Genomic DNA, 27,368 nt, shown 5'->3' on the forward strand with positions numbered 1-27,368 from the left:
TTTGCAGAGATCTATTTTGTTTAAAGGCCACGGAAGTTGCGACAGCTCTAACTTCGTGTGTCCTTACCTTCAGCTAAGCTTGGTCTTCCTCATTCAGATGGGAATGAGCTTCTTGTATTAACAGTCTGATAAAATAGGATAAAGCATTCTTTGACATAGGCAAAGATGGTTTCTTAACTGAACACCATAAAGCTTCAGACGGGCCTCGTAAAGGTTTAGTTCGTTTTAAATAGAACTTAAGAGCTCTTACAGGACATAAGACTCTTTCTAGTTCATTTCCAACCATACGATAAGTTTGGAATATCGAACGATATTGGCCAAGGCCGAGAAGGCAGCTCGTTTTTGGCTAGAAAACCAAGTTGTAGAACATGTAGCCGTTTCGGATGAGAATCCGATGTTCTTGCTGAAGGCATGAATCTCACTGACTCTTTTAGCTGTGGCTAAGCATACCAGGAAAAGAGTCTTTAAGGTGAGATCTTTCAGGGAGGCTGATTGTAGCGGTTCGAACCTGTCTGACATAAGGAATCTTAGTACCACGTCTAAATTCCAACCAGGTGTAACCAAACGACGCTCCTTCGTGGTCTCAAAAGACTTAAGGAGGTCCTGTATATCTTTAATGTTGGAAAGATCTAAGCCTCTGTGACGGAAGACTGATGCCAACATGCTTCTGTAACCCTTGATAGTGGGAGCTGAAAGAGATCATTCTTTCCTCAGATATAAGAGGAAGTCAGCTATTTGAGTTACAGAGGTACTGGTCGAGGATACGGATACTGACTTGCACCAGTTTCGGAAGATTTCCCACTTCGATTGGTAGACTCTAAGGGTGGATGTTCTCCTTGCTCTAGCAATCGCTCTGGCTGCCTACTTCGAAAAGCCTCTAGCTCTCGAGAGTCTTTCGATAGTCTGAAGGCAGTCAGACGAAGAGCGTGGAGGCCTTGGTGTACCTTCTTTACGCGTGGCTGACGTAGAAGGTCCATCCTTAGGGGAAGTGTTCTGGGAACGTCTACTAGCCATCGAAGTACCTCGGTGAACCATTCTCTCGCGGGCCAGAGGGAAGCAACTAGCGTCAACCTTGTCCCTTCGTGAGAGGCGAACTTCTGCAGTACCTTGTTGACAATCTTGAACGGAGGGAATGCATATAGATCTAGATGTGACCAATCTAGTAGAAAGGCATCTATATGAACTGCTGCTGGGTCCGGGATTGGTGAGCAAAATATTGGGAGCCTCTTGGTCATCGAGGTTGCGAAGAGATCTATGGTTGGCTGGCCCCAGGTGGCCCAAAGTCTCTTGCATACATCCTTGTGGAGGGTCCATTCTGTTGGAATTATTTGTCCCTTCCGACTGAGACAATCTGCCATGACATTCAAATTACCTTGGAGGAACCTCGTTACTAGTGATATGTCTAGACCTTTTGACCAGGTGAGGAGGTCCCTTGCGATCTCGTAAATGTCAGAGAGTAGGTCCCTCCTTGCTTGGAGATGTACGCCAAAGCCGTGGTGTTGTCCGAGTTTACCTCCACCACTTTGCCTTGAAGGAGAGACCTGAAGCTTTTCCAGGTCAGACGTACTGCCAGTAGCTCCTTGCAGTTGAAATGCATTGTCCTTTGACTCGAGTTCCATAATCGCGAGCATTCCCGACCGTCTAATGTCGCACCCCAGCCTACGTCCGATGCGTCCGAGAAGAGAACGTGGTTGGGAGTCTGAACAGTCAGGGGAAGACCCTCTCTAAGGTTGATATAGTCCTTTCACCAAGTCAGACAAGACTTTATTTTTCCGGAAACCGGGATCGAGACCGCTTCTAGCGTCTTGTCCTTTTTCCAATGAAAATCTAGATGGTATAGAAGAGGACGGAGGTGTAGTCTTCCTAGTGACACAAATTGATCCACGGATGACAGTGTCCCTACCAGACTCATCCACAGCCTGACTGGGCAGCGTTCCTTCTTCAGCATCTTCTGGATGGATAGCAGGGCTGGGGGCTGATCGTCTTGTTCAGCAACGTCCTCATCAGAGGGTTCCTCATCCGAAACTGATGAGGAAACGGCAACGGAGTGGGCAACGTCTGACTCGCTGAATCCGGTCGCACTGGTGGATGCGTGACGGAGCCGGACGCAATATCATGGAACTGCTGCACAGTCTGTGAACTGTCAACAACCATGGGTGCGCGAGGAAGTACAGCGTCAACCCGAAACTGTCTAGACTGTCTGGGTTGTGCAGTCAACACCCTACCGGGTTGCTGAGGTTGACGCACTGCGTCACAACAAGTCACCTCTGCTGGTTGTTGAACGTCCTGAACGTCAACAACCACCTCCGAGCGTCGCTTAACGTCAACGTGCGACTGGCAACCCACACTGGGTCGCATCGGTGGAGGAACCGCCTCAACTGGCAGACGCGAGTAGGTTACCTCAGCGTCAACAGGGCGCACAACCGACCGGTTGGAAGGTTGTTGGCCAGAAGGAGGAACCACCTCAACTGGCAGACGCGAGTAGGTTACCTCAGCGTCAACAGGGCGCACAACCAACCGGTTGGAAGGTTGTTGGCCAGAAGGAGGAACCACCTCAACTGGCAGACGCGAGTAGGTTACCTCAGCGTCAACAGGGCGCACAACCGACCGGTTGGAAGGTTGTTGGCCAGAAGGTTCTTCTCCGCATTTAAGTCCTCTATCAAGGACGCAAGCTTGGACTGCATGTTTTGCAGCAAAGCCCATTTAGGGTCTACGGGAGCAGGTGTGGCAACAGACGGGGTTAGCGACTGAGGCGGAACCATTTACCATCCCTGAAAGCCTTGTTATGTGTGACATAATAGTACAGCAAAACTTCAAAGGCTCGACAAAAGTTGAGAAGTTGACCTGTAAACAACTTGGAGCGTCTCCTGGCTAGGCGCCAGGGCGAGTCTACCAGAATTGAGAAGTCTATCTGGGCAGAGGCATGAACTCCCAAGCCGAGAACTTCTCTCGTGTCCTATCAGACTCTCGCTCTATAAGCCAGTTTAAAAGAAGGGAAATCAAAGGCTGTATCCCTAAAAACTCCTGGTGCAAAAACCAGTCGCCTAGCCAACGTAACGCTCTCTAGGAGAGCGAGAGAGCACTAGCTTAAAAACAACGGCTTCGAAGTAGCTAGGCCTAGTGTAAGTTCTGACGTTTAGGCGAACGAGGAGCAGCAGTTACAAGATCCGGACGAAGATCCTTAAAAAATCATCATGATTTAATTAAAGTCCATAGGAGGCTAAGCAGCTTAAGGCTCCTCTCCAAATGACAGAGTCCTCAAGGGAATATCAGTAGGAGGGAGAACAGCAACTTCCTCATCTACAGGAACCTTGTCCGATAAAAGCTAGGTTACCTCAGTGAGTCTCTCACTGGTGCATTAGTAGCAGACCAGAAGGCAACGTCATGTAACTGCTTGACAGTCTGTGAACTGTCAACAACTGAACTGTCAACCACAACAGGTGCGTGAGGACATACAGTGTCCACTCGAGACTGCTTTGACTGTCTAGACTGAGCAGTCAAAAAACCTCTAGAATGCGGAGGTTGACGCACCGCGTCAAAACAAAACAACTTAGACTGTTGTTGTACCTCGCGAACGTCAACGGAAGGTTCCGTGCGTTACTGAACGTCAACATGCGGCTGGCAGGGTACACTGGAACGCATGGGTGGCGGGACTCTCTCAGCTGGAGTGCGGCAGAAGGTCGCCTCAGCGTCCACAGGACGCACAACCGTGGTTGGTTGTAGGCTAGAGGTTGGTGCAGTGTCAACCTTCTCCGCACGAAAGTCCCGCATCAATGACGTTAACTGAGACTGCATGGTCTGCAGCAAAGACCACTTAGGGTCTACAGGAGCAGGTGCGGCAACAGACGGTGTGACTGCCTGATGCGGTACCGCTTTGCCTCTCTTAAGAGGTGAGCAGTCGTCGGAAGACTGCAGCGAGTCCGAACTGACCCAGTGGCTACAACTGGGCCGTTGGACTTGCGCGGAAGGGACCGACTTGCGCTTAATAAGCCGCGAGACCTTGGTCCATGGTTTCTTACGAGAAACCTCTTCCACAAACGAGAAATAAATGGGCTCTCTCGTCTTTGTGTGGGTGGGGCGATCTTGGGTAGACACGCCCGAAACCACGGAGGGAAACGTCTGTTCGTTGATCAAGGCCTCTCGAACCCATAAGTCGTTCGACATTACTTCTCCCCTGGGCTTGGGAGCTTGCAAGAGGTCCCGGACTAGGTGAACGACAGGCACGAACAGACGAACCCTCGGACGCAACACTGTAACACTTTGCGCATATCACTTTATCACTTCGATTTTCTGTTTCGCACTTATTTCACTGAAATCGAAACTTTTACTGATTTCTACCTGAAACACGCAATTCTACCCATCATTAAAAGGTAGTAATTGCGAAATCAGTTGTATAATGCAGCACATTAATACTAGCAAATACAGAAAACATATATAAAGATAAAAAATTCAGTGGCTGGGAAAGAGACTAAACACTAGTTCAAATAAACTACGTTTACAATCTCTCACCGCACATAGCCTGGGGACAAGAATAAAACCCTAGAAACGTTTTACCTTCTTCCCCGTACAGCGACTAGGGACGAGAGTAACACGAGAACAACGTTACCCGCTTGAACGGAACGTTTTCTCTCCTCTCTCTCCCTCCGTCTCTATCTCTCTCTCTCTTTCTCTCTTGATTTCGCACCTAAGAGAAGAGCCCAATTATATATCGTCAAAAAAACATGTTATTTGACTAAAGGAAAAAACTGAAAGGTTTTCCAAATAAAAAGTTCCTTTAATTTAGAATTTAAAACATTTAAGCTAAGAAAGAATGAACAAAACGTCAGAATCGATTTACTCTTACTGCAAAGTGAAACCGTGATACACTCTCTCTCTATCGTAACGATAGAGCGCATGTTGAACGTCCTGAACGTCAACAACTGCGTAGTCTAAAAAACTAAACGTTAGTTCATCTTTGAAAACAGTACGAAGACTATCAAAGAAATTCTTTCATAAAACATTAAATTTAAAAAGTTTTAAATTCTTTAAAGGCTAAATACGATATAACGGGCTCAACGTTGATTAACTTCGGTTCCAAGTTAGGACCGCCTACTATCAGGAAAGGTCGCATATAAACAAAACATAAAAATTTATTTTTATATGTTTATAATAAATGGAAAGTTAATCGAAGAGGCCTAATAAAGGCGGAGAGATATAAAATATATAGATCTATAACGTGTTAAGCAAAATTACTAAAAACCTAAACACACTTCCGTCTAAGGGAAGGGTCGGCCATTTAAAAGTGAAAGAGAGTCCATACTCTCTTTGTCACCATAATTAAATCTATCCAAAACGAGTTCAAGTTTTGAGATGAAGATAAAACACCTGCATAGCGAAAGCTCAAAACTAGAATAGTGTACTTCACCAAATAGTTGTGAAAACAAATCCAGTTAGTAACAGCGAATTAGTAGGTCTTGCCGGTAGCCCGACAGAGAGAAAATTGGTTCTGTGTTTACATTGAGTACTGAGTACCTGCTCGACAGATGGCGCTGTTGATGTACACCCCCTACCTGCATAGCGATCGCTGGCGTATTTTGAACGTAGAGTTTTCTGTCGAGCAACAGAGTTGCAGCTTATATAATCACCGGCTAAGTTTAATATTGAAAAATTAGAGTGTAATAGATGAGATTCCAGAGAGATATGAAAATTGTGATTGGCAACTTCAATGCTAAAGTTGGAAGAAATAATCCCGGGATAGAGAATGTAATGGATGTCGAGGGTCTTGGCAGAGTTGCAAATAAAAATGGAGCACATTTCATAAGTTTCTGTTCAACACAATCTTGTCAATGGAGGTGCTCTTTTTTCAACACAAGAACATTCACAAGTATACATGGACTTCACTATGTGGCAATTAAAAAAAATCACATAGATCACATTGCCATTAATAAAGAGAGAAGGAAGACTGAGAAATGTGAGAAGCTATAAACGTGCAGACATTGGTAGTAATCACCAGCTCCACATTGACACACTGAAATTAAAACTGAAAGCACTCAACACAAAGATAGATAGAATACCTAGGTTTGATACAACTAAGCTTTTAGAAGAAGAGCACAGAGAGCCGTTTTCAATTGAATGTAGGCACCTATTTGCTGTCTTAGAAACTTTAAGAAACGAAGAACAGACAATTAATGAAGAATGGAGTGATAGTAAGAACATATATCAGTCAGTTGGTAGTGAAGTTTTGGGACACGCAGTTACAAGGAGAAAGCCATGGATATCAAATGATACTTGGGATACTATAAAAAGGAGACAAAGACACAAATTGATTGCTGACAGTTTTCGAGGAAGTGATGAAAATTACGGGGTTGAGCATGCTAAGTATTCCAATATTGATAGTGAGGTCAAAAGAAAAGCGACGAATGACTGGAGATAATTTTTAGACCGTAAAGCAGATGAGGCTGACAAAGCTATGAATTCAGGAACTGGCTATGATGAAAGAATTACTCTTAGAATTATTAATGAAATCTCAACTAGGGCAAAGAAGAAAAAGCATATACTAATCAAAAAGAGAGCTGGCTCTGTTATAGCAACAGAAGATGAAGAAAGACAACATTGGAAGGAACACTTTAGTGAGGTTATGAATAGGAGATATGAAGGGAATAATTTGACTGATATACCTGAAGCTGATGACCTTGATGTGCCCATAAATTAATTCAGTGTGTTTGAAGTCGAAGCTATCCTCAAAAACTAAAGAGATGGAAAGCCCTGGGATACATCAGTTATGAAAATATATAGTATGCTTATTCTAAAGAGACTGGAGAGGAAGATTGATGAAAAGCTGAGAGATGAACAAGCAGGATTTGGAAAAGGTAGAAGTTGCACTGACAAAATTTTCATTTTGAGACATGTTGTACAGCAATGCGTAGAATATAAAAATCCCCTTTTGATGGCATTTGTGGACTATGAAAAAACCTTTGATAGAGTGCACCAGCCAATTTTTTGGAGAGTCCTGCATTATAATGGAATTGCTCATAAATATGTAAATTTGATTAATTCTGTTCATGAGCATAGCAAGTGCAAAGTTAATGTTAATGGAGTCTTATCAAATGAATTTCCAGTGAACAGCAGAGTACTCCAAAGGAATGAATTGCCACCTATGTTGTTTATCCTTCTCATGGATTTTGTAATGCCTAGAACAATAAGAGATGGTTGAGAAGGATTGGACTGAATTGGTGATAGTAATTTAGTGGAACTTGAGTATGCTGATGATGCCGTCCTTGTTAGCAAAATACCACAGGATTTGCAATGCTTGGTTACCAGAATGCATGAAATATCACATGAGGTTGGGCTGAAGATAAACAGAGAGAGATGATGAGAATGGAGTATGCAATGGACAATGAAATATCACAGGAAGGAAAAAGGATTAATAAGTTAAAATAATTTAAGTATTTAGTTAAGATTGAAAAAAGCAAATCAGATAATGGCTAGGTTAAGTAGAATTTGGAAATCAAATCGCCTGAAATTACATATATAAATCAGACTATATATCAGTTAAGTGAGATCGATGTTACTCTATGGACATGAGTCATGGTATGACAATGAAACAATCTCCAATGGATTTAGTAAATTTGAGAACAAAGCCCTCAGAAGGATATTGGGAGTTAAAAGGCAGGACCAGATTAGAAATGAAACTATAGGAAAGATTACTCGAGTGCCATATGTTAATGAGATTATGATGAGGGGTACATGGAGATAGTTTGTGCATGCTCTTTGCACTCCCCAAGAGAGATTAGTTCACCAAACATTCAGTTGTGCTCCACAAGGCACTAGAAGAGTTGGAAGACCCAGGCCTACATGGCTGAAGACTATCAAGCTCAAAGTAGGTAGTGATGAATGGAGTATTCAAGTAAAAGCTCAAGATAGAGATGATTGGCAAAATCTAACAGAGGCCCTTTGCATTAATAGGCGTAGGAGATGATTCTGATGAGTCCACGGAAAGGAAATCACTCAATTTGCCCACTCATTCTCTTCTAGAAATATGATGTCACTAGACATATGACATGAATTTGACAGATATTAAAACTTTTCTTTCTGTATCTTTTATCTAAAATGGATATGGTATATTATCAATAAAAGCAAACACTAACTCACCAAGAAAAATTAGATAAAAATTTATCAAAGAAAACTATTTCTAAGGAAATATTCACCTTGTTAGTGTACTATTTCCACCAGACTTGTTACATCACCACAGTTAAAAAAAGTGGTTATAAAAGCAAACGGTCAGAAGTCACATAGATTGTAAATGAACGACTACCTGTAAATGATTTAATATTTCAATTGTCACATATAGAACAAATAACGAAAACAAATAAAGTAAATGCACAGGAAGTAGGGCAGATGTTGCCGACCTATGACCTCATCTTCCTGATCCATGGGTAGTGTTGGAAGCAGTTCGAGCTGCTTTCCTCATTGTTTGGTATGTGTTGACCCAAGCACACGTGTACTGAATCTGTTTCCATGCCAACAAGTACACCGGGAAGAGGGGAGGCAGAGTGAGAACCAGTCTGGTGCAGTTGAATCACCTGCTACTGCTACCCTTTGGCGAGACAAGCCCTCAGACACCCCCCTCCCCCCCCCCCCCCACCCCTCCCCCGCAATATTTGGGAAATAAGAATACCCATTGTAGGGCAGTCAAGAACCAGTTATGTTTGAGTCCGAGGAGTGAGTGGGCAACCCTCAACAGGCCCATCTGCCATGGTAAGCCTACCTCAACCATGGCAGGCGTCGATATGCCACAAGATGTCCAATAATTTCTTTTAGTTGTAATAATCTTAATCATATAACTGTCTCTCCGTGTCTGCTCTCCCCAGGTGTGGCTATTATTGGCAAGTTAATTCCATTGTATTGAACTGATCAAATCATTTGAAAGTCAGCAAGAAGCTTGTATTTCTTCTGTTCGGTATTTTCAAGATTTAAAGTTCTATTTCTCTCGCTTTGAAGAAAATTTATGCTCATTTTTGTTGTGAAAATTAACTTAGACAATAACACAGTGTAAAATTGTCTAATTCACCACCTCTCATCATTTATTATTATTCAATTACTCGTGCCATGTAATACAATATTTGTTCATTTGGTCACTTATCACAAGTGTAACACAGATGATACATGCAGGATAGAAGCAGGGCTGACATGCCACTAGAAAGTACACTAAAACAAATGTTAAATTATTTCTAAATATTATAGTGAATGTGGAACATATATTTCAATGACTGGAAAGGAAAATGATAAAGGTAATTTAATACCAAAACCCATAAGTAAGGGTGGTTGTACCCCAGTACCTTACCTAAGAACACATAATTGAAGTTGGGTACACCAAAGAATACATACATGGGGTGTCTGTAATGCCATGGTACATAGTATAAGAACCCAAAATAAATGTGGGGTATATTTTACCTAAAACTAGGATCACAGAAACAAATGAAAGCGCACCAAAATTACACATGCCCCACCTTCAACAGCAACCTGGATGGCCAGGTTCCTGCTAGTGGAGGCAGCAGGGTTCCTCCCTTTTTTTTCTTTTTGCTGGGGGTGGCCATCACTCCTTTGTTTGTATTTCTGGGTTAATAAACACCAAATTTCAACATTTGTATCGTTCTGCCAATAAAATCTGTCACTTAAAATAGTGAATGTCTTCAGCATAACTTTAATTTTCTAAAGAGGTAGTTAATAACAGGCGATGAGCATGGGAAAGTAGCCCCATTCACTTTCCTATCAAAGAATCTTCATTTTTGACCTTTGACTAAGGGCAGGGGTACTTAAGATGTAGAGATGAACAGTTTAAATCTAAAAGACTAATGTTTGTATAGCTAAAAAAAATACAAATTACTATTAAGATTAGGACACACTTATTAGTGAGAGAAGGTCCCCCTAGAACCAAACTGGTTGTTTTGTTTTCTTCCTTGGAATATATCAGTCTCCTTGGTCCTGTATGGCACCAAGGGAGATGACTCAAGCAGACTCCTATCAGTCTATCATAGGCATGAGTAGGGTGATAGGGCCTAGCCATTACTTGGTTATGAAGGTACAGTATCTTTCTACTTAAAGGGAATATGCAGTCTGAAATGAAATACCTGGCATATAATGACCAATGTCTTTAGTATTCATTCCATCACCTTCCCTCTTGTTGAAGTGGGATGGGGGAGAACAGCTTCTTACAGATCTAGTCTAAAAACAATGATACTCAGAAATAAAGCTTACCACTATCAATGTCAGATTCAACATGAAATGGTATAACTGCTTCATACCAAAGTGAGGGGAAGGAATGAAAAGCAAAAGAGCAGTCATTCTACCTTTCATCCAGATTTACAACAAAAACATTACCATAGACAGGATGCTTTCTGTTCCAGGTGGAAGTTGAGCTAGCTACACAACTAACTGAGCAACCACTACAGGGCAAAGAACAAAGGCACGATAAGACTTGAGTATAGAAGGCAGGAAAAGTTGTTTGGCATTTCAAAACCACTACCTTCCATCACCTGGGTGACTGCTAAATTCTTTTGAAAGGCAAATGTGGAACCAATACCAGAATTTGTGAGCTTTTATCCAAGCTGTTACCTAAAGCCCTTCAACAGTCGAGGTGTATGCTCTTTCAATCATCTCAAGAAGCCATAGATCATGTTTTCCAACACTTCTTTCTTGATTCTGCCAATATTAAGGATGAGTCTTTGTCACTAGTTTGTTTCAGATAGCACTACAGTGCCCTCAGGTTACACAAATACTGGGGTTGTGTGCTGATAGGTTTTGGGTTTTCACCAGAAGTTTGGGCACAAAACTATAGGAGATCTTCCAACCTTCAGCATCAGTGCAACTCACATACTCATTTTGCAAATGCAAAAGTTTGCAAAAAGACAGTCTTGAGAACCAGTTCTAAGTCTGAAAGGCTCATACAGGCAAGCATAAGAGACTCAAGAATATACGACACATTTCACTCGAGAGGCCAGAGGTCCCAGGGTGCGAAAGACTGCTCGAAACTCCTCATGAGCATAGACAACTCCCACAACGAGAAGGCTATATCCTTCAGTTGAAAGACCATTCTCAAGGCTGAACAGTAGCCTTTCACAGCTACTACTGAAAATGCTTCTCTAAGCAATGATACAGTAGAGGGAAAATTCTGCAATCTGCACTAAAGCAGCTCTAACTGGAGAAGTACCCCTTCTACAACAACCATCACAGAAAATAGCCCACATTACCTGGTAGACAGCAACAGAGAATCATTGTAAGTACCAAGACATCTCCTGTGCAGCCCCTCATGAAAAGCCTTTTGCTTAGAGAAGATGATAAAATATCTAACCATGAAGTGTAAGCAACTTCAGAGATTGGCATATCTCTGAAGGTGCGGTTGACAGAAAAAACTATCCCATGGGGATATTTCCCTCGAGACCATGACTTAAAGTGCTGAGAGATCATATCAAGATATCACTAGGCTTGTGGCCATCTTGAGTGGAGGCCACCAGGGTCATCATATGACTTGACAATTCAGGCTGAACGGGAGCAAGGTGTGGGCATCCAGATATCCCGTGTGTGTTAGAACTGTCCGCGAATAATACCCATGGGTCTGGAATGAAAGAACAGTTTGATTTCCAGTGAGCCCACAAGGCAAGAAGACTTTCTGCTAAGCAAGGATGCAGGGACCACTCTGATACTACAACGTTTCCCTGGTGAATGAGCATATCTGCTTGTAAATTTCTCTTACACAAAATGTATGCTGCCCACCTTTCTATGGCATGGTTCACCACCCTTATGTACATCTACTTCATTAACTTGCAAAGGGGGAGCAAAACAGTTCCTACTTGCTTGTTGAAGTAAGTTACTATGGAGGTTTTGTCACTCATCAACACTAACAAGGGTCTTCTAAACTATTCTTGAAATGGTTTCAGTTCTAGAAATGCTGCTTGCTTCTCCTACACATTGATGTAGACACACTTTTCTTCTGATGACCACACATCTGATGTAATCAGATCAACCAGGTGAACACCCCACCCTTCTTTCAATACACCTGAAAGCAGTTGCAACTTCTCAATTCGGTGTACAGAATTACTATTATTTGAGATACCCCAACCAAGTACAAAAGCTGAAAGAGGTCATCAAAGCACATCCAACACACTGCCAACAAAAAGAGTGTACAGGCTCCCATAGGGAAGTGCATCTCTGATCTGCCTGTCTACTGGGATAGCCCTGCTGATCACCTGGGCCTTGGTCCCTGCCTAAGGAACCAGCCAGGAGCCATTCACCTCTCCCAAAAGAAATGAGATTGCCAAAAGCCCAACAGGACTTCCTACAATTGGTCTTCATGAACTTTGACTTCTCAGGAAAAGAAGCATTAGAAGCAAGAGGAAGAGCTAGAAAAAGAGGCAGTGCATACTACATTCTTACCATCTTTCTTCCCAGGCTGGGATGACAGGCACAGATATAACAGAAGCTACTGGCTAAGGAGTAACAGGAACAGGTGAAAAGCAAGGGTGCAATGAGCAAAAGAGAAACCTTTTTGCACCATATAAGCACTGGGTTTCACTGACACGTTAATAAGGGATACATTCTGCCCTTCAGACACTGGTTTTATCAATGCTGACATTACTTGTAAAAGGTCAGGAACATTTTTGCACCTCATTGGTCATGGCCTTGATGGCACAGATGTCACTGGCACTTGGGACATTTCGGGAAATGTAGTCTTGGCTCCCTCAAAGAAGACATGAGCATGCAAGGCTTATGTCTCCTCTGGGTTCATTGGGAGTAAACTTGTCTTGGTTACCAGCTCCCTCAAAGAAGGCATGAGAGTATATATGTAAGGCCTAAGACCTGCCAAGCACTCCTTAGGTTACACTCATCAGTGGCAGTTTGCAATATAACGGGAGAGCTTCCAGCATATGCTGGTCTGCCTCAATCACTGGGGGAGCCCACGGCAACAATCCCTGAAAACTCGCTGCCGATGTAGATCCAAGGTCTCCAGGCTTTTGACGCATACTCACCATGGACCAATTAAGGGCATATAGTCAGAAGCATCAGCAGCATGCAAAATCAATGAGGAGAGAATAGAAGTAAAAAATCTCTTTGGCATGACCTTGGGCGATGCTAAGGATAACTACAGTAAGTCCTTGGCCTTCCCTTTCCTCCTAAAAGCAATTGCTTGATGCTAAGTGAGGGGCCAAGATCTACACTCTGCCCAAAGGGATAATTGTGAACAATCATGACCCCTACAAAACGCATAGAGAAATGTGGATAGGTACCAGGTTTAGCCATAAATCTAACATTAACCAAGTTTTTCCTTGCATTTAAAATTAAAAGTATCTGAAGAATATTAACAGCCTTCAATAGGACGCAATAGTATTTCTATATGGTACTCGTTGCGGCCGAAAACAAGTGTCTTTGACAGGAAAGTGAGTGGAGCTACTCGCCTCTGCACACAATTCCTTCCAGCTCTGCTGAAAACATTACCTGTTATGTTGGACGAAAGGCTTGCATAGGTGTAGGAACGAGTACTGTTTAACCAAAGAAAGTCTAGGCAAATATAATACATTACCTGCACTATACTAGCACGTTCCATTGCAGAGCAGTTGTTTTCAGATGAAACAAAAATAAGACGGTTCTCTAAGTCGAGGTGAGGGGGAGGTTCAGTGTCATTACAAATGTTCCAATCAAGGGCATCAGATATCTGGAAATATTCCTGGAGAACAAACGTAGAGATATTCAATTACCAATCTTGTGTATTATCTAGCAGAATAATCCTACACAACTTCCTTTTTAGTTTAAAGAACTTGCAATCTTTCTTTCAAGAGTTAACCTTACAAAAATGAAAGCGAAGTATGCTTGCAGGAGCTACACATTTTTCCTTGAGTGACAGGTTAATGTTGTGTTCTGACATTTAAAAATTTGAAACCATACTTCTTATATGTAACTGCCATCATTATTAAAATATTCCTTTCACTACAGTTGATAAAGTAATCAAATTACAAAATAAAATTCAATTACCCCCTCCATACTGAATACATGAAAAAGATGAAAAACAAATAATTTCTATTAAGTCTAGTGCAATACAGGTTACTATCCTGTAACACTACAATGGTATCAATACTATTTTAATCTTAAGTAAATGAAAGAGAGTATTCTTGTAAACAATTGTCAATGGTACCATTAGATTGGGTTCGTGCGTGTATTGTACCACTAGACAAGGGTAAGGGAGATGTGCATGAGTGTTGTAATTCAAGAGGTATTAGTTTGTTGAGTGTAGTTAGAAAAGTGTATGGTAGAGTACTGATTAATAGGATTAAGGATAAAACAGAGAATGCAATCTTAGAAGTACAGGGTGGTTTTAGAAGAGGTAGGGGTTGTATGAATCAGATTTTTACAGTTAGGCAGATATGTGAGAAATATTTAGTAAAAGGTAAGGATATGTATGTTGCGTTTATGGATGTGGAGAAAGCGTATGATAGAGTTGATAGGGAAGCAATGTGGAATGTGATGAGGTTATATGGAGTTGGTGGAAGGCTGTTGCAAGCAGTGAAAAGTTTCTACAAAAGTAGTAAAGCATGTGTTAGGATAGGAAATGGAGTGAGCGACTGGTTTCCAGTGAGAGTGGGACTGAGACAGGGATGTGTGATGTCACCGTGGTTGTTTAACTTGTATATTGATGGAGTGGTGAGAGAGGTGAATGCTTGAGTGCTTGGACAAGGATTGAAACTGGTAGACGAGAATGACCATGAATGGGAAGTAAATCAGTTGTTGTTTGCAGATGATATTGTACTGGTTGCAGACGCGGAAGAGAAGCTTGGCCGATTGGTGACAGAATTTGGAAGGGTGTGTGAGAGAAGGAAGTTGAGAGTTAATGTGGGTAAGAGTAAGGTTATGAGACATACGAGAGGGGAAGGTGGTGCGAGGTTGAATGTCATGTTGAATGGATAGTTACTTAAACTTGGATCAGTTTAAGTACTTAGGGTCTGTTGTTGCAGCAAATGGTGGAGTGGAAGCAGATGTACGTCAGAGAGTGAATGAAGAATGCAAAGTGTTGGGGGCAGTTAAGGGAGTAGTAAAAAATAGAGGGTTGGGCATGAATGTAGAGAGAGTTCTGTATGAGAAAGTGATTGTACCAACTGTGATGTATGGATTGGAGTTGTGGGGAATGAAAGAGTGACAGAGAGACAGAAATTGAATGTGTTTGAGATGAAGTGTCTAAGGACTATGGCTGGTGCATCTCGAATAGATAGCTATACTATTACTCTGCAGCCATTCTTCAAAAGCCCTCTTTTTCTCTTCCACTTTTACCTTCACTCCTTCATTCCACCATTCACTGCCCTTCCTCATGCTGCCTCCAACAACCTTCTTGCCACATACATCACTTGCAATCCCAACAAAATTTTCTTTTACTAACTTCCACTCCTCCTCTAAATTACCAGTTTCTCTTACTCTCACCTCGTCATATGCCATTTTCAACCTTTCCTGATATCTACTTTTTACCCCCGGTTTTATTAGCTCTTCAATCCTCACTACCTCCCTTTTACATCCACCTACTCTATTCCCCCACTCTTTTACTACAACTAATTTTCCTTCCACCACCATTCACTCAGCAATAACGCCACACCCTCTCTCGCTCTTCCCCTTTCAATCCCAGACACTCTACCAGACATTTCACCAAACATTACTTCACCTTTTCCTTTCATCTTTGTCTCACACAAAGCCAATACATCCATCCTTCTACTTCTAAACATACTTCCAATATCACATCTTTTACTCTCTATCGTACTACATCCACGCACATTCAAACACCCCAAAACTAGAGTGCGGGGAGCAGTCACTCTCCCCAAGCTCCATCTCCTTGTCGATGTCTCGCAAGAATTTTATACAGGAGAGGGGGTTCCCAGCCCCCTCGTCCCGTCCCTTTTAGTCGCCTCATACGACACGCAGGGATAACTATGGTAGTCTAAACAATAAAGAGAAGCAGTATACAGTAACTTTGTATGTAAAGTGAGGAAATATTTTGGTAATATGGCAAAAACATAAATGTTTTTAAATTAGTATATTATATAAACAAGTACTGTATATAAAAATAGTTGAATACTTTTAGTAAACTTAGTTCAGATAAAAAGCAACAATTATGCAACTACTGTACTGTACAGTTCTACAAAGTTGATATAATATAGTACAGTACAGTATAATATACTGTACTATACTGTACTGTATTTTATGAAGAGGAACTTCTTGATATAGAAACATGAATTAGAATTTTACAAAACTACAATTGTTAACTACAACATATTTACAACTACAATAGTATGAAGAGGTTAAGCACTAAATTAATACTAGATATCTACAGCATAGATTGTAAACAATGATGATCTTATAACATCCTAAAATGAGATTTATGAAAAATTCCAAAATGACTTACTGCGCTCTCCTCATCACCAGCAAGAGATGTTATTTCTCTATAGAACAATATGCAGTACTTCTCAGTTGTTTCCCTAGTGCCATTTGGTCGGGTGTTAAGTATTCCACATATTGGAATATCCCCTCCATATACCTTAAAAGGAAAGAAAGAAATTGCCATAAATTCTGCATCATTACAAAAACAAAAATAATGCACTAATTAAAAAAGACAATGTTATCCACACAAATGCAAAAAAATTGTGAAAAGGCACCACTATAAATCCATAGGCATTAAGGATTTTTGTCACTATGGGATTCTACATTAATATATGATTACAAGTCAAGGGAGCATGATTCCAGAAAGGCCATGTAAAAAGTACACTTTGAGAAATTATAATCATAGACTAGTATGAGTTACACACCTAAAGTAAAAAAAAATGTACTCTTTCATTACTAAGGATTGTTTTAGTAGTAAACTCTTACAGTAACCACATGCAAAATTTGTAATGTATATCTTAGCAATCCATACTTGCTTACAGTTATATAAGCAGATGAGCAACAGAGTGAAGTAACACGAACTTTGGGTGTGGAGGAAATGCCCTCCTAAATATCAATGAAGTTACTAGCAGCAGGGTGACAGATTGGGTTTACTTGATAGACAAGCTCCCTCTTAGGCTTCTACTCCTGATGCCTGGCAGATGATCATACTGGATTTAGTATGCAATGGCAGGGGTCACTTTCCGTAGTGCGATAGGTACTGAGCATAAAAAAGAACTGGCTATCCTATGATGAATCTAGTCAATGAATCCTCTATGGATTTAGTCAATCTATAGAAAGAGAAAGTGACAGAACGGCTACCACTTCCAGGCATAGCGAGGTGCTATAAATCTTTGGGTTTATAAATAAAGAGAAATGTTATTTTGATAATAAAATAAATTTTTGAATATACTTACCCGGTGATTATAATAGCTGCAACTCTGTTGCTCGACAGAAAAACTCTACGGAAAAATTCGCCAGCGATCGCTACACAGGTAGGGGGTGTACTCAACAGCGCCATCTGTCGTTCAGATACCCAGTACTCATTGTAAACAAAGAACTCAATTTTCTCCTCGCTCCACTGCGTCTCTATTGGGGAGGAAGGGAGGGTCCTTTAATTTATAATCACCGGGTAAGTATATTCAAAAATTTATTTTATTATCAAAATAACATTTTCCAATATTTAACTTAGCCGGTGATTATAATAGCTGATTCACACCCAGGGGGGTGGGTAGAGACCAGCAAAATATGTTTACATCATATGAGCTAAGAATTTTTATTTCATTTTAGAAGTTATCAAAATAACTAAAACAAAATAAATAGGTACCTGGTAAGGAAGTCGACTTGAACAATTACTCTGCCTTTTTAAGTACGTCTTCCTTACGGAGCCTCGCGATCCTCTTAGGATGCTGAGCGACCCCTAGGATCTGAAGTATCAAGGGTTGCAACCCATACAACAGGACCTCAACAAAACCTCTAATCTAGGCGCTTCTCAAGAAATGACTTTGACCACCCGCCAAATCAACTAGGATGCGAAAGGCTTCTTAGCCTTCCGGACAACCCAAAAACAACAATAAAAACATTTCAAGAGAAAGATTAAAAAGGTTATGGAATTAGGGAATTGTAGAGGTTGAGCCCTCACCCACTACTGCACTCGCTGCTACGAATGGTCCCAGAGTGTAGCAGTTCTCGTAAAGAGACTGGACATCCTTAAGATAAAAAGACGCGAACACTGACTTGCTTCTCCAATAGGTTGCGTCGATTATACTTCGCAGAGATCTATTTTGTTTAAAGGCCACGGAAGTTGCGACAGCTCTAACTTCGTGTGTCCTTACCTTCAGCAAAGCTTGGTCTTCCTCATTCAGATGGGAATGAGCTTCTCGTATTAACAGTCTGATAAAATAGGATAAAGCATTCTTTGACAAAGGCAAAGATGGTTTCTTAACTGAACACCATAAAGCTTCAGACGGGCCTCGTAAAGGTTTAGTTCGTTTTAAATAGAACTTAAGAGCTCTTACAGGGCATAAGACTCTTTCTAGTTCATTTCCAACCATACGATAAGTTTGGAATATCGAACGATTTTGGCCAAGGTCGAGAAGGCAGCTCGTTTTTGGCTAGAAAACCAAGTTGTAGAGAACATGTAGCCGTTTCAGATGAGAATCCGATGTTCTTGCTGAAGGCATGAATCTCACTGACTCTTTTAGCTATGGCTAAGCATACCAGGAAAAGTCTTTAAGGTGAGATCTTTCAGGGAGGCTGATTGTAGCGGCTCGAACCTGTCTGACATAAGGAATCTTAGTACCACGTCTAAATTCCAACCAGGTGTAACCAAACGACGCTCCTTCGTGGTCTCAAAAGACTTAAGGAGGTCCTGTAGATCTTTATTGTTGGAAAGATCTAAGCCTCTGTGACGGAAGACTGATGCCAACATGCTTCTGTAACCCTTGATAGTGGGAGCTGAAAGAGATCGTTCTTTCCTCAGATATAAGAGGAGTCAGCTATTTGAGTTACAGAGGTACTGGTCGAGGATACGGATACTGACTTGCACCAGTTTCGGAAGATTTCCCACTTCGATTGGTAGACTCTAAGGGTGGATGTTCTCCTTGCTCTAGCAATCGCTCTGGCTGCCTCCTTCGAAAAGCCTCTAGCTCTCGAGAGTCTTTCGATAGTCTGAAGGCAGTCAGACGAAGAGCGTGGAGGCCTTGGTGTACCTTCTTTACGTGTGGCTGACGTAGAAGGTCCACCCTTAGGGGAAGTGTTCTGGGAACGTCTACTAGCCATCGAAGTACCTCGGTGAACCATTCTCTCGCGGGCCAGAGGGGAGCAACTAGCGTCAACCTTGTCCCTTCGTGAGAGGCGAACTTCTGCAGTACCTTGTTGACAATCTTGAACGGAGGGAATGCATATAGATCTAGATGTGACCAATCTAGGAGAAAGGCATCTATATGAACTGCTGCTGGGTCCGGGATTGGTGAGCAAAATATTGGGAGTCTCTTGGTCATCGAGGTTGCGAAGAGATCTATGGTTGGCTGGCCCCAGGTGGCCCAAAGTCTCTTGCATACATCCTTGTGGAGGGTCCATTCTGTTGGAATTATTTGTCCCTTCCGACTGAGACAATCTGCCATGACATTCAAGTTGCCTTGGATGAACCTCGTTACTAGTGATATGTTTAGACCTTTTGACCAGGTGAGGAGGTCCCTTGCTATCTCGTACAACGTCAGAGAGTAGGTCCCTCCTTGCTTGGAGATGTACGCCAAAGCCGTGGTGTTGTCCGAGTTCACCTCCACCACTTTGCCTTGAAGGAGAGACCTGAAGCTTTTCCAGGCCAGACGTACTGCCAGTAGCTCCTTGCAGTTGAAATGCATTGTCCTTTGACTCGAGTTCCATATTCCCGAGCATTCCCGACCGTCTAATGTCGCACCCCAGCCTACGTCCGATGCGTCCGAGAAGAGAACGTGGTTGGGAGTCTGAACAGCCAGGGGAAGACCCTCTCTTAGGTTGATATTGTACTTTCACCAAGTCAGACAAGACTTTATCTTTTCGGAAACCGGGATCGAGACCGCTTCTAGCGTCTTGTCCTTTTTCCAGTGAAAAGCTAGATGGTATTGAAGAGGACGGAGGTGTAGTCTTCCTAGTGACACAAATTGTTCCACGGATGACAGCGTCTCTACCAGGCTCATCCACAGCCTGACTGAGCAGCGTTCCTTCTTCAGTATCTTCTGGATGGATAGCAGGGCTGGGGGCTGATCGTCTTGTTGTTCAGCAACGTCCTCATCAGAGGGTTCCTCATCCGAAACTGATGAGGAAATGGCAACGGAGTGGGCAACGTCTGGCTCGCTGAATCCGGTCGCACTGGTGGATGCGTGACGGAGCCAGACGCAATATCATGGAACTGCTGCACAGTCTGTGAACTATCAACAACCATGGGTGCGCGAGGAAGCACAGCGTCAACCCGAGACTGTCTAGACCGTCTGGGTTGTGCAGTCAACACCCTACCAGATTGCTGAGGTTGACGCACTGCGTCAAAACAAGTCACCTCTGCTGGTTGTTGAACGTCCTGAACGTCAACAACCACCTCCGAGCGTCGCTTAACGTCAACGTGCGGCTGGCAACCCACACTGGGTCGCATCGGTGGAGGAACCACCTCAACTGGCAGACGAGAGTAGGTTACCTCAGCGTCAACAGGGCGCACAACCGACCGGTTGGAAGGTTGTTGGCCAGGAGGTTCGGTAGCAACCTTCTCCGCATTTAAGTCCTCTATCAAGGACGCAAGCTTGGACTGCATGTCTTGCAGCAAAGCCCATTTAGGGAATACGGGAGCAGGTGTGGCAACAGACGGGGTTAGCGTTTGAGGCGGAACCGTTTACCATCCCTGAAAGCCTTGTTATGCGTGACATAATAGTACAGCAAAACTTCAAAGGCTCGACAACAGCTGTGAAGTTGACCTGTAAACAACTTGGAGCGTCTCCTGGCTAGGCGCCAGGGAGAGTCTACCAGAATTGAGAAGTCTATCTGGGCAGAGGCATGAACTCCCAAGCCGAGAACTTCTCTCGTGTCATATCAGACTCTCGCTCTATAAACCAGTTAAAAAGAAGGGAAAGCAAAGGCTGTATCCCCCAAACTCCTCCTGGTGAAAAAGCAGTCGCCTAGCCAACGTAACGCTCTCTAGGAGAGCGAGAGAGCACTAGCTTAAAAACAACGGCTTCGAAGTAGCTAGGCCTAGTGTAAGCTCTGACGTTTAGGCGAACGAGGAGCAGCAGTTACAAAAAGATCCGGACGAAGATCCTTAAAAAAATCATCATGATTTAATTAAAGTCCATAGGAGGCTAAGCAGCTTTAGGCTCCTCTCCATTTGACAGAGTCCTCAAGGGAATATCAGTAGGAGGGAGAACAGCAACTTCCTCATCTACAGGAACCTTGTCCGATAAAAGCCGAGTCTCTCACTGGTGCATTAGTAGCGGATCAGAACGCAACGTCATGTAACTGCTTGACAGTCTGTGAACTGTCAACAACTGAACTGTCAACCACAACAGGTGCGTGAGGACACACAGCGTCCACTCGAGACTGCTTTGACTGCCTAGACTGAGCAGTCAAAACGACTCTAGAATGCGGAGGTTGACGCACAGCGTCAAAACAAGTCAACTCCGATTGTTAGTGAACGTCTTGAACGTCCACAGGAGCATCAGCAAGTGGCCTAACGTCCAAATGCGGCTGAAAAACCACACGAGACCGCATCGAGTGTGGTTCTAAACAACCTGACTGACGTGACTACGCTATGCCAACGTCAACAGTAAGCACAAAGGAACGTTAGGTTGGCTGAAAGCCAGGATATCGATGAGATAAACGGCTAGACTCAACGGACTAATCGGTAGAATAGTCTTCCATAAGGGAGGCAAGCATATACTGCATGTCTTGCCATACAACCCATTAAGGATCAACGGAAATGGTTGTGGTAAGAGACGAGGGTAACGTCTGTGACCGCAACACTTTGCCTACAAAAAAAAGACTCTCCGAGTCTGTGTTACGCTTTTGTTAGGCGGCGAGCAGTTATCCGATGACTGCATAGGGTCAGAGCTGTCCTAATGGTTGCAACCAGGACGCTGGACCTGTCCTGAAAGGACTGACTTTCGCTTAAGGGCTTCGAAACCTTGTGACAGGTTTCTTATGCGAAAAGCCTACGGATGACGAGGAGAAACAACGTCTCTCTCGTCTTATGGTAGGGGAGATCTTGGTAAGATACACCCGATACCATAGAGGGAAAAACGTCTGTTCGTTGGTCAAGGCCTCTCGAACCCATAAGTCGTTTGACATTACTTCTCCCCTGGGCTTGGGAGCATGTAAGAGGTCCCGGACTAGGTGAACGACAGGCACGAACAGACGAACCCTCGGACGCAACACTGTAACACTTTGCGCCTCGGACGCAACACTGTAACACTTTGCGCATATCACTTTATCACTTCGATTTTCTGTTTTGCACTTATTTCTACCTGAAACACGCAATTCTACCCTTCATTAAAAGGTAGTAATTGCGAAATCAGTCATATAATGCAAGCTCATTAATACCAGCAAAAAACAGAAAACATATATTAAGATAAAAAAATCAGTGGTTGGGAAAGAGACTTAACACTAGTTCATATAACTACGTTTTCAATCTCTCACCGCACATAGCCTGGGGACGAGAATAAAAACCTAAAAACGTTTTATCCTTCCTCCCCGTACAGCGACTAGGGACGCGAGTAACACAAGAACAACGTTACCCGCTTGAACGGAACGTTTTCTCTCCTCTCTCTCCCTCCGTCTCTATCTCTCTCTCTCTTTCTCTCTTGATTTCGCACCTAAGAGAAGAGCCCAATTATATTTCGTCAAAAAAAAAAAACATGTTATTTGACTAAAGGAAAAAACTGAAAGGTTTTTCAATAAAAAGTTCCTTTAAATTAGAATTTAAAACATTTAAGCTAAGAAAGAATGAACAAAACGTCAGAATCGATTTACTCTTACTGCAAAGTGAAACCGTGATACACTCTCTCTCTATCGTAACGATAGAGCGCATGTTGCACGTCCTGAACGTCAACAACTGCGTAGCATAAAAAAACTAAACGTTAGTTCATCTTTGAAAACAGTACGAAGACTATCAAAGAAATTCTTTCATAAAATATTACATTTAAACAGTTTTAAATCCTTAGCTCTTTAAAAGCTAATTACGATATAAAGGGCTCAACGTTGATTAACTTCGGTTTCCAAGTTAGGACCGCCTACTCTCAGGAAAGGTCTATATAAACAAAACATTAAAATTTATTTTTATATGTTTATAATAAATGGAAAGTTAATCGAAGAGGCCTAATAAGGGCGGAGAGATATAAAATATATAGAGGAAAATCTATAACGTGATAAGAATTACTAAAGGCCTAAACACACTTCCGTCTAAGGGAAGGGTCGGCCATTTAAAAGTGAAAGAAAGTCCATACTCTCTTTGTCACCATAATTAAATCTATCCAAAACGAGTTCAAGATTTAAGATGAAGATAAAACACCTGCATAGCGAAAGCTCAAAACTAGAATAAAGTACTTCACCAATTAGTTGTGAAAAAACTCCAGTTTAGCAACGGCGAATAAGAGCGTCTTGTCGACAGCTCGACAGAGAGAAAATTGAGTTCTTTGTTTACAATGAGTACTGGGTATCTGAACGCCAGATGGCGCTGTTGAGTACACCCCCTACCTGTGTAGCGATCGCTGGCGAATTTTTCCGTAGAGTTTTTCTGTCGAGCAACAGAGTTGCAGCTATTATAATCACCGGCTAAGTTAAATATTGAAAAATTGAAAGTTGGTAACTGGAATGTTAAAACCATGAATCAGATCGAGAGGTTAATGCAAGTGGAGAATGAAATATAGTACGGATATATATATATATATATATATATATATATATATATATATATATATATATATATATATATATATATATATATATATATATATATATATATATATATGACAAATTCAGAGATAATTTGTATTTTTCCTAACCATACAAACCTTAGCTATTTACATTGGGTTTACCTTTTAGCGTAGCTGAAATGACGAGCCAATAGTTTTTAACGATACAATCGAATCACAGAGGCGAGTACTAAAAAGATCTGTACTACCGAAATTCGGTACTCAGAAACATTTATACGAAAGCTACTTTGCGATGTATATAATTCAAAAACGTTATTTGATCAGTAAGGGGTGTAGACTGAAGGCATTCCTGGAATTAGTTAAATGTGTTTATCCGCTCAATACCCACGATTCTGATTCCGAAAGTCCTGGTCCGTCCCAACACCCGTCCCCTCCGCAAAAAAAGGTGTCTCATCACCGTACATCTCCTAAAAGTGCCCATCCAATGTGCCCTCCCCAAAAGAAGAAGTTGTCTCTCGGCAGAAAGCCAATAACAGTTGAAAACTCGGACTTCAGTGACTTTGAATAAGTAGGGGGCCGTTGTAGAGGTTACGAATAAACCCGCAAGCTGAACAGGAAATAATGTAAGTAAAACCCTCTCCGTTTCTGGTTTGTGTGATCGCGGCCACATGTATGCATGATGTCGGCCGATTAAGAATATGCTTGTGTGTATGAGTGATAGCGGCCACATGTATGTATGATGATTTCCGATTAAGAATAGGCAAGTGTAATGGGGGTCGCAGGGGGGCAGTAGCACCCCCCCGTTTAGGTGTTTAAGAATTATACGGCTATGTACGGGGGGTCGCAGGGGGGCGTTAGCTCTCCCGTTAAGGAGAGACACGTGTTGTAGGTAAGGTTAGGTGGGCCCATTCAAGTTAGGCAGTGTTCTATTCTAGAGTTTTGGCAGAACATTCTGTTGTAGAACAACGGCCACGTCTTACGAAGGGTTAGAAAACGAGAAGAAATTCCCGTTTTCTATGTCCGCGGGAGGACCTGGCCGCTGATCTACAAAGGCTCCAAGAGGAGACTTGGGCGCTGATAATATAGTATATGGTCAGTCTCCAGGGCATTGTCCTGATTGCTAAGGCAATGTCACTGTCCCTTGCCTCTGCCATTCATGAGCGACCTTTAAACCTTTAAAGGCGAAGGGAAAATATTTTCGAACAACGATGGCGGAAACATTAGACCATTCATAAGGGAACATACCAACGATAAATTACCACATAAATATTGCCCATTAACTTGTTTTGAACATTTATGAAGTGTAGTGTAATATGAATTACCTATAAAATTCAAAAGAACTCGTACCTGTGGTAAAAGAAGAGCTAAAATAGACAGGAGAATACGCTTGACACAGTTGTGGCCCATGACTTTTGTTGACGTACTCTCGTCCGAATCCGTCTTCAAGACTGGCGTCATTTCGAAACGGTATTTCAGAGGCCACAAAAAAACTTTAAATATTTATTTTGGGTTTTGCATAAATTAAATGTAATCAAATATATTTTATACTGAACAAATTACAATATCTTATTTAAAAAAAAGGCAAGACACGAAACATTCAATATTATACAGGAATCGAACAGAAACAGCTGATAGTTCTTGGAACATGACCAACACGATGAACATGACAAACGTATGTGCATAGATCTCCTATTACTAGATGTTACGTGAACCGAGCCCGCATTCATATAGGCGACAACCATCTTGGAGAGGTTCAATTGTTAAGTTTGCTCGGCACATATTCAATTATCAGCATTTTTTATTGTAAGCATTGCCCAGTTTTGTACAAAAGCACAGGCAGGGAAGATAACTAGTGATATATAAGAGTAAACACACAGAGAAACAAACTTATATATATATATATATATATATATATATATATATATATATATATATATATATATATATATATATATATATATATATATATATATATATATATATATATATATGTGTGTGTGTGTGTGTGTGTATATATATATATATATATATATATATATATATATATATATATATATATATATATATATATATATATATATATATATATATATATATATATATATATATATATATATATAGCCTATATCATCTCCTCATACGCATATTGACGCAAATGGCCTCGTTTAGGTTTTGCCAATCGTCCTATCTTAAGCTTTTAAATCAATAGGCCTACTTCTCCATTTATCATTTCTTACTTCACGCTTCATAGTCCTCAGCCATGTAGGTCTGGGTCTTCCAACTTTTGTAGGGCCTTGTGGAGCCCAGTTGAAAGTTTGCTGAACTAATCTTTCTTGGGCAGTGCGAAGAACATGCCCGAAACATTTCAATCTACCCTTCACCTTGATCTCATCCTGTGAAGTACAAGAGACAGACCATGGCAGAGTGATGCTTTATTTTTGAGACAGGCAGAGCACAGTGACTTGTGCAGACATAATTGTAGCAATCCGCTGGACATACATATAAATGAAGGGCAGACGATTTTGCTGCTAAATGCATGATCAATATTTACAGGATATTTTCAGAGAATGTGTATACTAAAAAGAGCATGTAAGGACATTGTCTTACCCGTCGTGTTTCCTCCCCTTTGACACTTTTCTAATAATTGTAACTTTATTATTCCTTCCAGGCAGCGGATTTTTATATCATAATGTTGTGTTCTTTGAGAGCTTTAATTTTATGTATAATACTTTAAGTTTCAGGCTATGTGAAAAAAAATTTCATTCCATGATTTTAAATTTATTGTCGCCTTTATATATATATTTAATGTATTATTATTTTGCCTCTAGCCTCTTTTGCTATTTATTTAAGGTTTTGTTGCTCTTAATTTCTTTTACTAAATTTACGGTAGTTTGCATATTATTGTTTATTGTACTTATTTATCACTACCTGAAATGGCTAGAGAATTGTGTTTTTTAAAAGCTAATAGAGGCGTTATTAGGGCTCAAGTAACTAAGTCTTATAATAATATACGTGACTTTGCTGATTTGTCTTCTTCTCAAAAGGCTGCGTTGATTTTAAAATTTAAAGGGTTTCGTGATGAATTGCTGGTGTTGGATAATAAGATTTTGTCGTTGTCTTTGTCATATACTGAAGATGAGTCTGTTCTGGAAAGAGAATATGACAACATTCAGGAGTATAAGGACAAAATAATTGAAATGTTGTGTATCTTGGAAGCTCTAGTTGCCACAGACAACCGTAATTTGGTGAAAGTTTAGAGTTGTTTTTAAGACAATTTGACTAAACTGTTAGTAAGTTTTTATACACGGATTATGATAAATTGCTGCTATCGAAGCAGCAAATATCGGGTAAAGCTTCCTTTTTAATTGACTCTTTAGAAGCTGATAAACAAACTTACTCTTGTGCTACAGCCCTTTTACTATCAGCTTTTGCTTCCACCATAACTCAGAAGTTTAATGTTATTCCACAGATGTCTACCATGACATTAAGTTATGATTCGGAACCATTTCAGTACATTAGCAACATTAGGAAAGTTCAAGAGGCATT

The 27,368-nt window shown here is 41.5% G+C and overlaps 1 protein-coding gene across 4 annotated transcripts in view; it reads right to left on the reverse strand.

The window, feature by feature from the left end:
- The window catches only part of LOC137650100 (signal peptide peptidase-like 2B), a 407,178-nt gene extending 381,925 nt beyond the window's left edge, over nt 1–25,253 (reverse strand). For all 4 annotated transcript variants that reach the window (XM_068383206.1, XM_068383205.1, XM_068383207.1 and 1 more), the window contains exons 1-3: nt 25,170–25,253; nt 16,415–16,546; nt 13,556–13,699 (exon numbers count right to left, since the gene is read on the reverse strand). In XM_068383206.1, the coding sequence (XP_068239307.1) occupies nt 13,556–13,699; nt 16,415–16,546; nt 25,170–25,229 (336 nt within the window). In that variant the 5' untranslated portion in view covers nt 25,230–25,253. The remainder of the gene's footprint in view (nt 1–13,555; nt 13,700–16,414; nt 16,547–25,169) is intronic.
- Between the last annotated feature and the right edge of the window lie 2,115 nt (nt 25,254–27,368).

This window comes from Palaemon carinicauda, chromosome 11, assembly GCF_036898095.1.
Source record: "Palaemon carinicauda isolate YSFRI2023 chromosome 11, ASM3689809v2, whole genome shotgun sequence".
NCBI classification, from domain to species: domain Eukaryota; kingdom Metazoa; phylum Arthropoda; class Malacostraca; order Decapoda; family Palaemonidae; genus Palaemon; species Palaemon carinicauda.